At 48.2% G+C, this 15,294-nt stretch overlaps 1 protein-coding gene across 1 annotated transcript in view; it reads left to right on the forward strand.

Annotated features, from left to right (window-relative positions):
• The first annotated feature begins 984 nt into the window (after positions 1-984).
• LOC126491414 (zinc finger protein 45-like) overlaps positions 985-15,294 on the forward strand; it is a 26,434-nt gene continuing 12,124 nt past the window's right edge. The window contains 7 exon segments of the mRNA XM_050127060.1: positions 985-1,240; positions 2,768-2,838; positions 4,115-4,228; positions 4,339-4,399; positions 4,680-5,435; positions 7,504-7,630; positions 14,425-15,287. Of these exon segments, the coding sequence (XP_049983017.1) occupies positions 5,421-5,435; positions 7,504-7,630; positions 14,425-15,287 (1,005 nt within the window). The 5' untranslated portion in view covers positions 985-1,240; positions 2,768-2,838; positions 4,115-4,228; positions 4,339-4,399; positions 4,680-5,420.

Here is a 15,294-nt window from a genome sequence, read left to right on the forward strand (position 1 = left end):
GTCCTTTAATATTTGTGCACGGATTTTGCCTGATAATAAACGGCAAAGCGATCGTTTATCAGAGGGGAGAGGGAGACGGAGAGTTTGAATTACCAGTGTGCTCGTGTTTTAAAAGAGGCAGCGTGGCAGGAGGTTAAGAGGTGGTGGGGTGTGTGCGTCTGTGAGGTAGTGGGTGGATCCGTCCAGATATCTAGGAGCTGTGGTGTTGGTCAAATCCTTATGTCACCCCTCGTTCTGGCTTACCACAACTTGAGGTTTTCTATAAATAAGAACTTTTCTGATATTTGAGAAGGACCACGCTTACAAAATTGGCTAGATAGAGCTAGTGACTTTAAAATAGGATTGTCTTTTCTTAGAGTCAGGGTCTCACTATGTAGCCTGGGCTGGCCTGGAACTCGATATGTAGACCAGTGGCATATGTCCTGCTAACCTGGACAATTGAAAAAAAAAAAAAACACTAGAAGAACTCTTCAAAATAAAAAAAAAAATACTCTTCCGTACCTGCAGGAAGTGTACATTGGGACTATATTTACAGACATTCTGTCCTGCTTTATCCGTTTTAGTATCACAGTATCACATTGCACAAGTCTTTATCGGATTCCCCGGTAATTCCTTGAAGATTCTTATCTCCGCAGTGGTTTGCTTTCCTCCTTCTTCCCCGCACCCAACTGTCAGGCGTGCTGTCTGGGGACTATTTACCTATAAGACTCAGGTATATAAGGGAACGCTAGGGACAAATTATTGTCTATGAGGTGAGGACTCTTAACTTTTCCTTCAGGGTCCTGTGGGAAGTGACAACTTCAGAGGCAGCCTGGCGTCGTGGCACACGCCCCCAGCACTTGAGAGTGGGGAGGCGTTGAGTTCAGTCCGGGTTGCGTAGTGCGGACTAGTGTCTCGCAGATCAAATAAGAATTTCCGGGGAGGAGTAGGGGAATAGCTGTGTGGCACGCACACAAAGCACAGAGTAGCTACACTCGATAAAGCGAGTCCATGATCGGGTTTCCTCACCACTATAATTCCACAGTGTCTGGCCCGCTTGTAAGTGGGCGCGCTGACGCGGTTGTTTCTAGGAATTGTAGTCCGGATTCTCCGGCGCTGGGCGCGCTTCTGCATTCTGGGAATTGTAGTTTAAGTTCTCTGCCTGTCGCCTGAGCTTAAGGCTGAGCCGGGGTCCGATGCATAGCATTCTGGGAAGTGTCTCCAGGTGGTTTCAGTTAGCACCTGCTCCGCACGTCCTCCCGTGAGTCTCCTCTCTCCCGCACCTTCCTCGACTGAGCCCTAGATCTGGAGGTTTGCGGGGTCGGAGGCGGGCGGCCGTAGGGGAATCGGCTCCAGGCTGGCGGGCCGGAGTGCAGTGAGCCGCCAGTGAGCCCCACTCCATCCCGCAGAGATCATTGCACTGACGGGGGTCTCTGCCTGTGACCGGGTCATTCTCCTGCCTCAGCCTCCCCAGTACTGCGACGACAGGTGTGAACCGTCACACCTTGCTTCTCTGCTGTCGCCTGGAGTTGGGGAGCAAGGGCCATGCTGACAGGGTTGTTTGGGGGATTGATGCAGCTAGTGTCACCGGGCCCTGAAGGTTCTACGACTCACACCCATAATGCAGGGAACCGGGATAGGTGGAGGAGGTACTTTGAGAGTTGTCATAGACTCATAGAAGGACACGTCTGTGGTTTTTACACGATGTCATTTTATTGGACGGTGAGAAGGTCACAAGCTATTATCAGTTTCGTTGGCTGCCACCTGCCAGGGAATCTCGATTTCACTTGGTAGTTGACCATTAATCATGGGTTCTTTTATTCCCATCTTAATAATAATGATAAATCTCAGCCCATGCATTACTCTGCACACACTTATACATACACATGTGCACAGGTTACGGAGTGACTGATGAGAGGGTTAAAGATGTTTCAGCATTCAGAGGTTCCCTGAAGTCACGTTGTTTATACAACGAGATGTGTGTGTGTACACACGCACATGCAGGCGTGTGAGCCTGCATGCACTCTCACATGCTGCACTGTGCACGTGGAGGTCAGAGAACAACTCACTGAAGACTCCCAGGAATTGGACTCAGGTCACCGAGTTTGGTGACAAACACCTTTTCCCACTCATCCATCGGCACAAGGGTTTCCCCTTGCTTTAACTTTTTTTTTTTTTTTTTTTTTTTTAAGGCAGGGTCTTTCTATGGAATCCTGGTTGTCCTGGATTTTGCTAAGTAGACCAGGCTGGCTTCAAACTTGGAGATCCGCCTGCCTCTACTTCCTGGATGCTAGGATTAAAGGCATGTGCCACCACTGCCTGGCCCTTTAACTTTTTAATCTTCTCTGTTAGTCTAGAAATGAAAGCCTTGAACTGTTCATGTCATGTGATCCTGAGCTCTTCTTGTGAGTGTTTATTTCTCTAAGCTTTCAGATCTCTCACTGGGGGCAATTTCAGCTGTAGGGGGTGTTCCTGGACCTCCTTCAACTTCAGGGAGTGCTCCCGGACCTCCTTCAGCTTCAGGGAGTGCTCCCGGACCTCCTTCAGCTTCAGGGAGTGCTCCCAGACCTTCTTCAGCTGCAGGCAGTGCTCCCGGACCTCCTTCAGCTTCAGGGGGTGCTCCCGGACCTCCTTTCTGTCCCCATCAATACTGGTTAACCCTGTACACCTTCCCATACTCTTTAGAAAGGGGGAGATTGTCTCCAGGTTGGTGGGCAGGAGGGGACGGTTTAACTGCTTTGTTGGGGATGACTATCACGGTATTTCACAATGTTCTTCCTTTCCACAGCCTGACCTCTCAGCATGGATTGAGTGGAAGGTGAGGTCGTGATTCCTTCAGCGTGGACAGCAAAGTTCCCGGTGAGTTGACCTGGCTTCTGTTGTTTTGAGGAGTCTCTCTGTGTAGCCCTGGCTGTCCTAGAACACCGTATATCAGCCATGCTGGCTTCAAACTCAGAGAGTTAACCACCTCTCCTTCCAAGTGATGATACTGAAGATTATGTAACCACGCCTGTCATATTTTTCTTATTTTAATGATGAAGGGCTTGAGGTCGGTAGGATAAATTAGGGCTTCGAGGTTGGGTTGGAACTTGTATAGCTCAGGTCTATGGCCTAGGTTCATAGCTTCCTGAATATATTCTGATCAAGGCATAGGACTGCCTGGAATTGTAACCGGAGTTTTAGAGCCAAAGTCTTAGGAAACCCAATCGGCTAGGCTCAGTTGCCTGTCCAGTCCGACCAAAGAGACAAGTAGTGGCAAAGAGTAGAGAAAGGAGACTGAACCGCAGTGGCCGTGTTGGGACTTACAGATGAAGGGGTCCAGATGTTGTGGTACTGACCCGAACTCTAGGTTTAAGTAGGGGAACAGGGACCTGCAAGATGGCGCAGCAGGTAAAAGTGCTTGCTGCCAAGCCTGCGACCCATGTTCAACCCCCAGAATGTAGATGGTGGGAGGAGAGGGTCACCTCCTGCTGCAGGTTGTCTTCTGGTGGCCACACACGCGCCCTTCACACACACTCTACATCCATGGTCCTCCACCTTCTGATGGCGCGACTCTTTAGTACAGTTCCTCATGTTGTGGTTTCCCCCAACCATGCAATTATTATGTAACTACTTTGTAACATAATTTTGCCACTGTTCTGAATCCTAATATAATATTTGATATATAGGCTGTCTGGTGTGCGACCCACAGGTTGAGAACCACTGCTCTAAAAAACTGTAATGAAATAAATGAATAAGGAAGCCTCAGGGAAAATGTGTACATAACTAAGCAGCCCTGCTGCATCTCCCTGCCCTTGTTTCGGCTCAGATCCCTAAACGCTGACTGATACATCGTTAATGGCTGGCATTGCCCCAGGGGACCCTGATTTGTTACCGAGTGTCCCTTCTCTATCATAGCCAACTGTTCCTATCTTGGAACAGCTGGTGTCACCCGGTCCATCCATAGTTAAGGTGAAGGCTGGTTGGGATGGTGACTCATCGTGGTGCCTTCAGATGAGAACGCTGATGCCAGCTTAGGTTGGTTCGGAGCAGGTCCTTCACCTCTGACCCCTCTTTGCGCTCGTATCTGCCTCCGCCCTTTCTGTCAGCTCTCATTCTCTCTCTGTGACTCCTGTCCATGTATTTTTGTCATTAGAAGCAACAGAGAGACAAAGCTTGGAATGCTGGCTGCGGGATGAAGCTGGGATCGGGGACCCCACCTGCCTCTGACCTTGTGTGTTCATAGGTGCAGTAGCTGTCATCTTTGTTGGTAAGAACACCCTAAAATACCAGGTGCCTCACCCAAGGTGCTGCCCGCGTGTGTTCACTTACTTCCCGTCATAACCGAAGGACCACTTTCTGTTTCTGTCCCTTCTATAGCTGAAGATGAGCACAGCAGGTTAGGTGTTGGGACCGAGGTCACACAGCGGTTTCATCACAGGTAAGCATGAGGAATCTTCTGGAGCAGCGTACTAGCACGCATGTGCTACTTGGATAGTCCCTGATGTGTCAAACAATAGCATGCTAGATATTATAGAGACTTTTTTTTTTTGGTTTTTCGAGACAGGGTTTCTCTGTGGCTTTGGAGCCTGTCCTGGAACTAGCTCTGTAGACCAGGCTGGTCTCGAACTCACAGAGATCCGCCTGCCTCTGCCTCCCAAGTGCTGGGATTAAAGGCGTGCACCACCATCGCCCGGCTAAAGGTTTTTTTCCCCCACAAGAGGGCGCCAGACCTCATTACGGATGGCTGCGAGCCAGCAGGGAATTGAACTCCGGACCTTTTGGAAGGAAGGAAGGGCGGGCAGTGAACAGTACTCTTAACCGCTGAGCCATCTCTCCGGCCTATAGTGACTTTTGTGATAGGGTCTCACTGTGGAATCCGGGCCAACTTGAACTGAAAGCAATCTTCCTGCCTCAGTTTCTCCTGAGTACCACAATTGCAGGTGTGTGACATCACACCAAGCTCTTGCTTCTGCCCAGCAAATATGATTCCTGTAGTCTGTTAATTTTAATTACGTTGATTCTAAAAATGTGTCTACATTATTTCCCAGAGGCGGGACTTCATTCAGTTGTCTCTGTTTCCATAGTGAAGTCTTCCACGGCTCTCCTCTCAGCTCAGTGAGTTTGCAAAACAGCATGGTTTGAAAAGCCGGCCATCCGTGCACTGATTCCCCGAGCACTGACTTGATCACTATTCCCCACTGTCCCAGTGTCAAAGTCTGACTCAGAGGCCGGGAAGGGAGTGTCTGCTTGGAGCAAACCGTTGTCTCTCCTGGGCCAGGGGTTCTCAGCTGCAGGGGCGAGTGCTGTCTGAATCAGCCTCTCTGAGGAGGACGCACAATCGCTATCCGCAGCATGCTGCCGTGGGAGCTGGCTGGTCACACCCTCGCCAGATGTTGATGGCTCTTTTCTCTCCCATCAATGCACCTTCCTAAGACACAGCCATTCGCTGGGAGGACAGAATGACCAAGTACAAGGTGAGCTGCACTGACTGTTTGTTTTTTTTAAATTCTCTCTCTTACATTTATTGGTTTATGTGTTGTGTGGGTGTGGCTGCATACAGGTGTACGTTGCCACAGGGTGGTGTGCATGTGGAGGTCAGAGGACAAATTTGGCTCTCTCCTTCTACCCTGTGGATCCTGGGGCTGGAACTCAGTTTCCCGGGCTTGGTGGCAAGCATCTTGACCCATGAGCTGTCTCACCAGCCCCTAAATTCTCATCTCTTTTCTCAAAAGTTCCACATATCTCCTTGCTTCTTAGGAAGTACTAAGGAGAATTGCTGACATTTGAGAAGCAGCCCTGGGATGCCAGATGTCAGTCACCCTGTGACACTTAGTTTCTACTTCCTTTTTATCACTTTATAATTGGATAAATAAAATAATAAAAACAAGGGCTGGAGAGATGGCTCAGTGGTTAAAAACACCGGCTGCTCTTCCAGAGGACCCAAGTTTGGATCCCAGCATCTCCATCAAGTAGCTCACAACAGCCTGTAATTCCAGCTCCCTCAGATGCGATGCCCTCTTCTGGCCTCTGAGGACACCTGCACTCACACAGCACATACACACCCCATATATACACAAGTACAAATAATAAAGATGGTTTTTAAAAATGATAAAGATAAAATGTAAATATGATTGGATGAACAATCACAGACTAGAAAAGCCCGCGACAGCATCATTCAGGTTGTGACTCTGCTATCACACACAAAGCTAGGCAAGAATAAGAGGGAGAATATCTGCTACATGGGTGCTAACGGCTGACAATACGGGCTAGAAATTAGACTGGCAGAGCACTTGCCCCACTCCGTCAGTGCCTGGCTTTGATCCCCAGCAGTGCAAAACAAACGCTAAGCTTAACGTGGTCAATAGAAGTTTACATAGCCATAAGCTATATACTCATTAAAATAGAGGGACAGGCAAAGTGCCAAAGAGAAATGAACATGGGGCTAGGGGCCTAGCCTAATGGGTAGAGTGTTTGTTTTGCATGCATGAAGCCCCAGGTTCAATCCCCAGCACCACATACACCAGTCATGGTGTCACTGGTGATCCCAGCACTCGGGAACTAGAGGCAGGAGGACTAGAGTAGTGCAGGGTCATCCTGGGCTATATCAAATTCGAGGCCAGCCTAAGCTATAAGACACTGTCTCCGAAGAAATAATAAAATACATAGAGGAGAGGGGCCTGGTGGTGCACATCTTTAATCCCAGCACTTGGGAGGCAGAGGCAGGTGATCTCAGTGAGTTCGAGGCCAGCCTGGCCTACAGAGTGAGTTCCAGGACAGCCAAGGCTATACAGAGACACTCTGTCTCAACAACAACAACAAAACAAAACAAAATAAAACCCACCACCCACCACCACCAACATAAACACAGAGAGGAAATAAACATGGTTAGTAAACTTGTGAAAATATATTAACATTGATTTTGAGCGCGGGTGTGCTCGTGTGCTTGCCAGAGCACACGTGGAGCTCAGAGGACAGCTGGCTGGAGTCATTGTCCAGGGGCAAGTCCTTCCACCACTCGGCTCCCAGGACTTGAACCTGGGATGTCTGGCTTAGTAGCAAATCCCAAATGTACTGCCTCTTGTTAGCTCAGATCTTTGTTATAGGTTCAATATTGTCTATGGCATGAAGAACTAAGGGTCTTTCTATTCATTTGAGGGAAAGAATATGATAGCCAATAAAGTTGAAAAGGAAGTCGGCCTCATACACTGTAACTTTAAAATGGAATATTTGTTAATGTTGCAGTTTTAATGCATAAGAAAATGGACAGTTGAGCTCCATATAAAAAGTAGTTGTTTTATGTTTTTGAGACAGGATTCCATCCTGTCCTGGAATTCAGTATGGCTTCCAACTGATAAGTCACCCTCCTGTCTCAGCCTCCCATGTACTGGCATGGGACACTGTACCCCACACCCAGTGTCTGTGGGGCTGCAGGTGGGACCCAGGGCTTTGTGGATGCCAGGCAGGTACTCCATGCCTATGCTCCATCCCAGCCTCAGCTACCCTTTGTCACAAGATTCAAGGGGCATGTGTTTGGTGTTGTAGGAGGCAGTAACATTCAAGGATGTGGCTGTGGTCTTCAGCGAGGAGGAGCTGGGGATGCTGGACGCTGCCCAGAGGAAGCTGTACCATGATGTGATGCAGGAGACCTTCAGGACGCTGCTCTCAGTGGGTGAGGATGGTTGTGTAGCAGAAAGTGGCTCCCACAACATCTCTGTGGCCCTGGCTGTGCCTGCAGCTCTTGAAGGGGTCTCAAGATCTTGAATCATTGTGAGACACAAAGCTGGATTTTTCCAGTGTTTCTCCCCTGGCTAATAATGTGTGTGTTTTGTACACGGAGCACAGGAGGGCAGTGGGATGCTGTGTTTTTGTGCCTTCTCTAATTTTAATCACTGCCACACATGGAGCAAATAGATGAACATGTTTTTTTTAACATTAAAATTTTTCACTTTGTGGGGCTAGAGAGATGTCACAGGGTTAAGAGCACTGGCTGCTCCTGCAGAGAACCTGGGTTTGGTTCCCAGCACCCATAAGGCAGCTCACAATCACCTGTAACTCCAGTCTCATGGAGATCCAACTTCTTTGTCTCACCCCTACAGACCCTAGACATGCACATAGTGCACAGACATACACGCAGGCAAAAGATTTATACATGTAAAATAAATAAATCATAAATTAAAAAAGTTCACTTTGTGTGCGTGTTTGTGTGTATGTGGGTGCACACGTGCTATAGCGTATGTATGAAGGTCAGAGGGCAACTTGGGGAGTAGATACTCCTCAGGTCTTCAGGCTTGGCAGCAGGTGCCTTCCCCTCAAAGTTGTCTTGCTGGCCCCTTATGAGCAACCTTTAATGAAATAAAAAATAGAGTAAAAAAGCCAAATGTGGTGCCACATACCTTTGATCCTAGCAATCTTGAGGCAGAAGTGGACAGATCTCTGTGAGTTCGAGGCCAGCTTGGTCTACATGGTGAGTTCCAGAATAGCCTGGAACTTTGAGATCCTATTTCAAAAAAATAAGAAATGGGAGTGGAGGGTAGGGATAACCAGAACCCTTCGTGGTAAGTTCTTATTGCAGCAAAAACTATAGCCTGTTACCAAAAATGTGTGAGACTGTAAAGGGAAAAGTGTATGTACGTGCGCGCGTGTGTGTGCGTGTGCACACGCGCACACGCACAAGCACTCTGCCAGGAAGATGTAACCCTAATACTGTTCTCACTTTTTATCTGGGCGAGGGCTCCCTACATGGCCAGGCTGGCCTTGCACCCACAGTTTCCCAAGCAGGCTTTGAACCTATAACCCTCATGCCTTAGCCCCCCAAATGCTGGGATTACAGGCTAGCGCCACCCATCCTGGTGGAAAGAGAAACTTTTAAATAATTTATGCTAATGTCTGCATCTTTTGTGTCTTTTACACAAAACGTATTTCTTTTGTTGTAACACAACTAGAATATTGGAAAGCAGGGCAGAAGGCCAGAGGATCACTTTGAGTTTGAGACTCGCCTGGGGCATACAATGAAACTGTTGTCTCCAAAAGTGATTTTTTTAGGTCATTTTCTTCTGCTTCATCTGTATTGGGGTGTTCAAGTCTTGCTGTTGTAGGGCCACTAGTTTTTGTTGGTGTCGTGTTGCTCTTTGTGGTGTTGAGTGTGTTTTTGTCTACCCATCTTTTCCTCTGCTTGGTGTAATTGGGACTGTCTGTGTCTCTGGTGATCAATCTTCCAGGTGCCTGTGGATCCAAGGCTCAGATGGTTGCATTTCGTGGTGCAGTCAGGGCCATGGTTCCAGTCACCCTGGAGGTCACTCTGTGTTCCTAGAGGTCTCTCAGCACTCCCTGTGGTCGCTCTGCAGTACTGGGGATCACTGGGGCCTGCTCCCACAGCGGCTGCTTGCTTGGATCTGCTTCTGCCGAGGTTGCTGCATTGGACCTGCTTCAGCAGAGGTCGCTGATTCATGCCCGGTCCCGCAAAGGTCTCTGGCTCGGGCCTGCTCCCTCTGCAGCGGCTCCCTTGTACCTGCTCCTGTGGAGGTTGTTAGTAATTCTATTCTTTATAAGTCACCGAGTCTCAGGTATTCTATAAGAGCAGCTAGAGGTGTCCAAACTTCAGACACCGTGAAACAACATTGCTATCTACAAATATGTTGGGCCATATTCACCCTCCATAGGCTGGGCACAACTGTCCTAAGGCAGAGACATTCCAGCGATAACCGATAACAATGTAAAGGTGCTGGTCTAAAAGAAACATCAAAGAGTTTGCCATAGCAGCATCAATTGCTATGTAGATTGCCGGGGGTGGGTGCCCAGCAAGGAGAATGTCTGCTATCTGCAGTGGAGGACGATGGCAGAAGGCTGCGAGTCTCAGCTCTCTCATCTGTAAAGAAATGGTAGTGATGTTAGCGCTGCAAGATGGGGGAAGTGGGAATAAACAGAACGGTGAAGATAAAAGTCCTCAGGACAGTGCCTCTACCAAGCCCAGACCAAAGGGACAGTCCTGACTCCATGAAACTGTTGTCTCAAAAACAAAAACAGAGCAAATCAGCAAGTCTGGAAAATGCATACTAATGTGATGTGTGTGTGTGTAGTGTGTGTGGTTTATGTGGTATGTGTGTGTATTGTATGTGGTATGTGTGTGTGTTGTGTGTGGTATGTGCATGTGGTATTATGTGTAGTGTATATGGTATGTGAGTGTGGTATATGTGGTATGTGTGTGGTGTGTGTGTGTATGGTATCTATTTATATGTATATATGAAGTGTGGGTGTGTATGTGCATGTACATGTGTACAACAATACACTTATGGGAGTTAGAGGACAATTTGTGGGTGTCACTACAAAACACCACACACCCACACCCCATGCACACCACACACACAAAACTTGATAGGATGTCTTATTCTAATTTTCTAGGTGCCTTTGCAGATAGATAGGTAGGTAGGTAGGTAGGTGGTAGGTGGATGCTAATGTTCATTATCTGAGCACTGTAGTCTCCAGCTGCTGTAACAAAGCATTGTAGGCATAAACCCTGGGTTTATGTCTCAGCACTACAAAACAATAATAACAACAACAATATAAACCCTGGGCATACGTGGTTTATAAACAACTGAAACCTGGTCTGGAGAAATGAGCTCCTTTTACTCTTTCAGTGGACTCAAGTCTGATCCTTACCCACGTCATGTGGCCCACGTGTGTAACGCCGGCAACTGCATGACCTGATGGCCTCCCTGATGCCGCTTCCCTGGGGTCGGGGTTTCAGGCACCTTAGAGCACGTGTCTTTCCTTGTGACTTTCCCATGGCATTTGTAGTGAGTCACACCCACGGGGGTGGGGAGGTTCCAGTTCATTATGGCAATGCTGAGGATGGACTCAAGACCTTGTACATTCTGGGCAAGGCTGCTGCCACCGAGCGGCATCCCAGGCTTTTAAAAGGCCTCTTCTTAGTCAGGACCCTAGAAGTGACCTCTGCCTTTCACATGAGGACAGAAGTAGCAGCAGAAACACGTAGCCTTCAAGTTCGTCTTTGTTTCACAGCCACCTTCCCAGAAGACTCAGGGAAGAATATCGCCTGTTGTTTAGTCTTATTGAAAAATACTGTATGTATGGCCCTGTCTTTGTTGTCTACAGAAACAAGTAAATGCCATAGAAGAAACCTACTAGCCACAGTGAGACCTTGTGGGGGTGGGGAGGAACACAGTTTTACTAAACAACACACGTTAGGGAAGGTGACGCTCAGTTTAAATCAGGGGCAGGTTGATGCCATTTACAGCGAGAAACAGACCCTGACAGGAAGGAACTAATTGTCCTCCCCTGCTCTGACACACGTTCTAGAAGGCACAAGAATGCCACATTCAGAAACCATCATGTGCAGCATGTGTGCAGAAATGCAGGCTGTGTGCTCGTAGAACTCAGGATGCACCCGTCTTTTCCAAGGATGTGCCAACACTGCAGAATTTTTCGCCTAAGCAATTCAGCTGTTTTATTGAAGAATCATTACATTCTGCTAACACTGGAATGACCTTCTGGTGAAACTCAGGGTAGCCATTGGGCTAAGAGCTCTCTGTGAGTCGGAGGCTAGCCTGATCTACTACCAAGTTCCAGGCCAATAAGGAACACCACTGATACCTGTGCTTTAGTACTGACAAAAGTCACATGCTAACCAAGACCCTGCTTTAGTACTGACGAAGGTCACCTGCTAACTCCCTGTCTGTATAACAAAACACAGTTGGCCATGCAATAGGTAGAAGTGTGTGGAATTTGTTTTCCAACCTCCCACAAAGAGGACGCAATGTTTCGGTTAAAAAAATTTTTGGGAGCACAGCATTTTTTTGTTTTTATTTATTTATTAAAGATTTCTGTCTCTTCCCCACCGCCGCCTCCCATTTTCCTCCCCCTCCCCCAATGGAGTCCCCCTCCCTCGTCAGCCCAAAGAGCAATCAGGGTTCCCTGCCCTGTGGGAAGTCCACATCCATCCAGGTCTAGTAAGGTGAGCATCCAAACTGCCTAGGCTCCCACAAAGCCAATACGTGCAGTAGGATCAAAAACCCATTGCCATTGTTCTTGAGTTCTCAGTAGTCCTCCTTGTCAGCTATGTTCAGCGAGACCGGTTTTAACCCAGGCTTTTTCAGACCCAGGCCAGCTGACCTTGGTGAGTTCCCGATAGGACATCCCCATTGTCTCAGTGTGTGGGTGCACCCCTCGCGGTCCTGAGTTCCTTGCTCGCGCTCTCTCTCCTTCTTCTCCTGATTTGGACCTTGAGGTTTCAGTCCGAGCACGGCATTTTTTTTAACGTTTCTTTTGAAGCTCAGCTTTAAGGTTTGTTTGTATGAAGTATGTTTATGTGTGAGAATGTGTGCACCTGAGGCCAGCGCCCTCGGAACTGGAGTTACAAGCGGCTGTGCTGCCTCAAGTTGGTGCTGGGAATCGAAAGAACACGCTTAGTTGTCAGTCATCTCTCCAGCTCTTTGAAGGTCATTTAAAAGATGTTTATTACTTAATGTGCTTGGTTGTTTTGCTTGTGTATCTGTGCACCGGGTACATGCAGTACCCTCTAAGGCCAGCAGAGGGCATCAGTTTCCCCTGGAACTGGAGTTACAGATGGCTGTGAGCAGCCTTGCAGGTGGAAGGAATCAAACCCAGGTCCTCTGGAAAAGCAGTCAATGCTCTTAACCCCTGAGCCATCTCTCCAAGCTCCTAAAGGTCATTAAAAAAATAAAGACAACTTTAGAAAAAATTAAGAAAAAATGCTTATTAAATAAATATGGTGATTAAATCAAAGAAAGGACATTGTGCCACGTTCCACCACTCTGCATATACATTTTCCCCTCATATTTCTGCATCCAAAGGGGGGTGAAATATCAGTTTAAAGGGATACTAATCATGTAAATATTACTTTAAATTTTTTTTTGTGTGTGTGTATACATGGCTTGCCAGCATGTATGTCTGCACCAAATGCATGCTTAGTACCAGCAGAGGTCAGAACGTGGCATCAGATCTGGGCCTGGAGTTAGATGGTTGTGAGCTGCCATGTGGGTTCTGGGAACTGAGCTCAGGTCCTCTGGAAGAACAGCCAGGACTCTTATCCATTGAGCCATCTCTCCAGTTGATTTAAGTCTTTAGTGGCAGCTAATTTTTTCTCATTTTCCCAACAACTTAATTTCCCTTTTTCTGTTGTTTGCTTTTGTTTTTTGAGACACTGTCCTAGTAGTCCAGAGAGGTCTCAGACTCACTGTGCCTTGAACGTGTGACCCACCTTCCTCCTCCTAAGTGGTAGAATTACAGGCCCTGGCCACCTCGCTCAGTTCATTATTGTCTTCTCTATGACAGGACTAGACTGGCTTCAAACTTGCATCAGCCTCCTGTCTTTGCATCCCAGATACTGGGACCATAGGCATGTCACCAGAAGAGGCCCAATTCCCATCTTAAAACTGCATCTTGAGGTTTTTAAAACAGATAAGATGTAGCCAGACCTGGTGATAATTCCTAACCCTGCAATCTCAGCTACTCAGACGGCATTTTCAAAGCCCATCAGAGGAAATTTGGTAGACTGTCTGAAAATGTGTAAAAGGGCCAAGGATGTTGCCTAGCCTGTGTGGAGCCCTAGATCCAATCCCAAGTCCTGAGCAAACAATGCATAGAGTCCTGGTATGAACCAGCAATGCTGAGGTAGAGACAGGAAGATCGGGAGTTCAAGGTCATCTTTGTTGATACAGTAAGTTCAAGGCCAGCCTGGGGTGCAAAAGACCCCATCTCAGAAAAGATTCCATAGGATTCTGTGGTCCTCCCTTTGCAAGGCAAGACCATCTCTGTAAAAAGATGGGCATGATGCATGGTCCAGGAATGTAGGGATTTTTAGCGATTGGCCATCCACCTCTGTCCTCCCTCCCTCCCTCCCTTCCTCTTCCCCTTCCTCTTCCTCTTCCCCTTCCTCTTCCTCTTCCTCTTCCTCTTCCTCTTCCTCTTCCTCTTCCTCTTCCTCTTCCTCTTCCTCTTCCTCTTCCTCTTCCTCTTCCTCTTCTTCTTCTTCTTCTTCTTCTTCTTCTTCTTCTTCTTCTTCTTTTTCAAGACAAAGTTCCTCTGTAGCTTTGGAGCCTGTCCTGTAACTGACTCCAAAGACCAGGCTGGCCTTGAACTCACAGATCTGTCAGCCTCTGCCTCCCAAATGCTGGAATTAAAAGTGTGCACCACCATGCCTGGGGGGGGGGAATCTGTTTTTTTGTTTGTTTGTTTTCCGATGGGAATCCTTTCCTTGCTCCAGCGAGGACAGAGTGTCAACTTGTCACTCCCCTGTGATGCTCTCTAGTGCCCCTGGCTTCTAGGGCGTGGAGGTGAGATGACAGACACAGGGTGTTAAAGGGAAGGGGACCATCCTCTGGTCCAGTGAAGCATTAGGCTGAGGTCTTAACTATATAACTCCAACTCCAGCCAACAGAGCATCCACATGCCCTGCTTCTCTCTGAACTCTCTTTATGCTTTTAGGATCCAGGAGTCTAAATGAGACGGAGTTGCTTCAGGAGGTAGGATGGAGGTACCTGCCGCACGAGGAGCTTTTCTGCTCAGGAATCTGGCACCAAGTTACAAGAGAGTTAACCCAGGGTCGAGACTGCATGCGGAACGCTGGAGAAAATGGCTCTCCGTTGGGGAAACAGGATGGTGTCCAGTGTGAAGACGCCGGCTTCAGTAAACATTCCGGTCGGAATTCGCGGCTTCAGCTCCACTGCGGAATGAGTGGTGGTGAAGATCCTTCTAAAAAGGGGGTGAATGGGGAAGACGCTAGCTGGGACTGTCATCTCGGGGTGAATGGGCAAACCCACGTGGGAGAGAGGCGGTACAAATGTGAGGAGTGTGGCTACTCCTTCTGCCGCCTGTCGGGTCTTCAAGCTCACCAAGTAAGGCACACGGGAGAGAAGCCGTACAAATGTGAGGAGTGTGGGAAGGGCTTCACTCGGGCCTCTACGCTTCTGGACCATCAGCGAGGCCACACTGGAAACAAGCCCTATCAGTGCGATGCTTGTTGGAAGAGCTTCTGTCACAGCTCAGAATTTAACAATCACGTGAGAGTCCACACGGGCGAAAAGCCCTACGTATGTGAGGAGTGTGGGAAAGGCTTCAGCCAGGCCTCGCACCTTCTGGCTCACCAGAGAGGCCACACTGGCGAGAAACCCTACAAATGTAGCACGTGTGGGAAGGGCTTCAGTCGGAGTTCAGATCTGAACGTTCACTGTAGAATCCATACCGGAGAGAAACCCTACAAATGCGAGAAGTGTGGGAAAGCCTTCAGTCGCGTTTCAATTCTCCAAGTCCACCAGAGAGTTCACAGCGAAGAGAAACCGTACCAGTGTGCAGAGT

The sequence above is a fragment of the Alexandromys fortis genome, unplaced genomic scaffold (genome assembly GCF_014885135.2).
Source record: "Alexandromys fortis isolate MF-2015 unplaced genomic scaffold, M_Fortis_MF-2015_v1.1 scaffold_262, whole genome shotgun sequence".
In the NCBI taxonomy this organism is placed as follows: domain Eukaryota; kingdom Metazoa; phylum Chordata; class Mammalia; order Rodentia; family Cricetidae; genus Alexandromys; species Alexandromys fortis.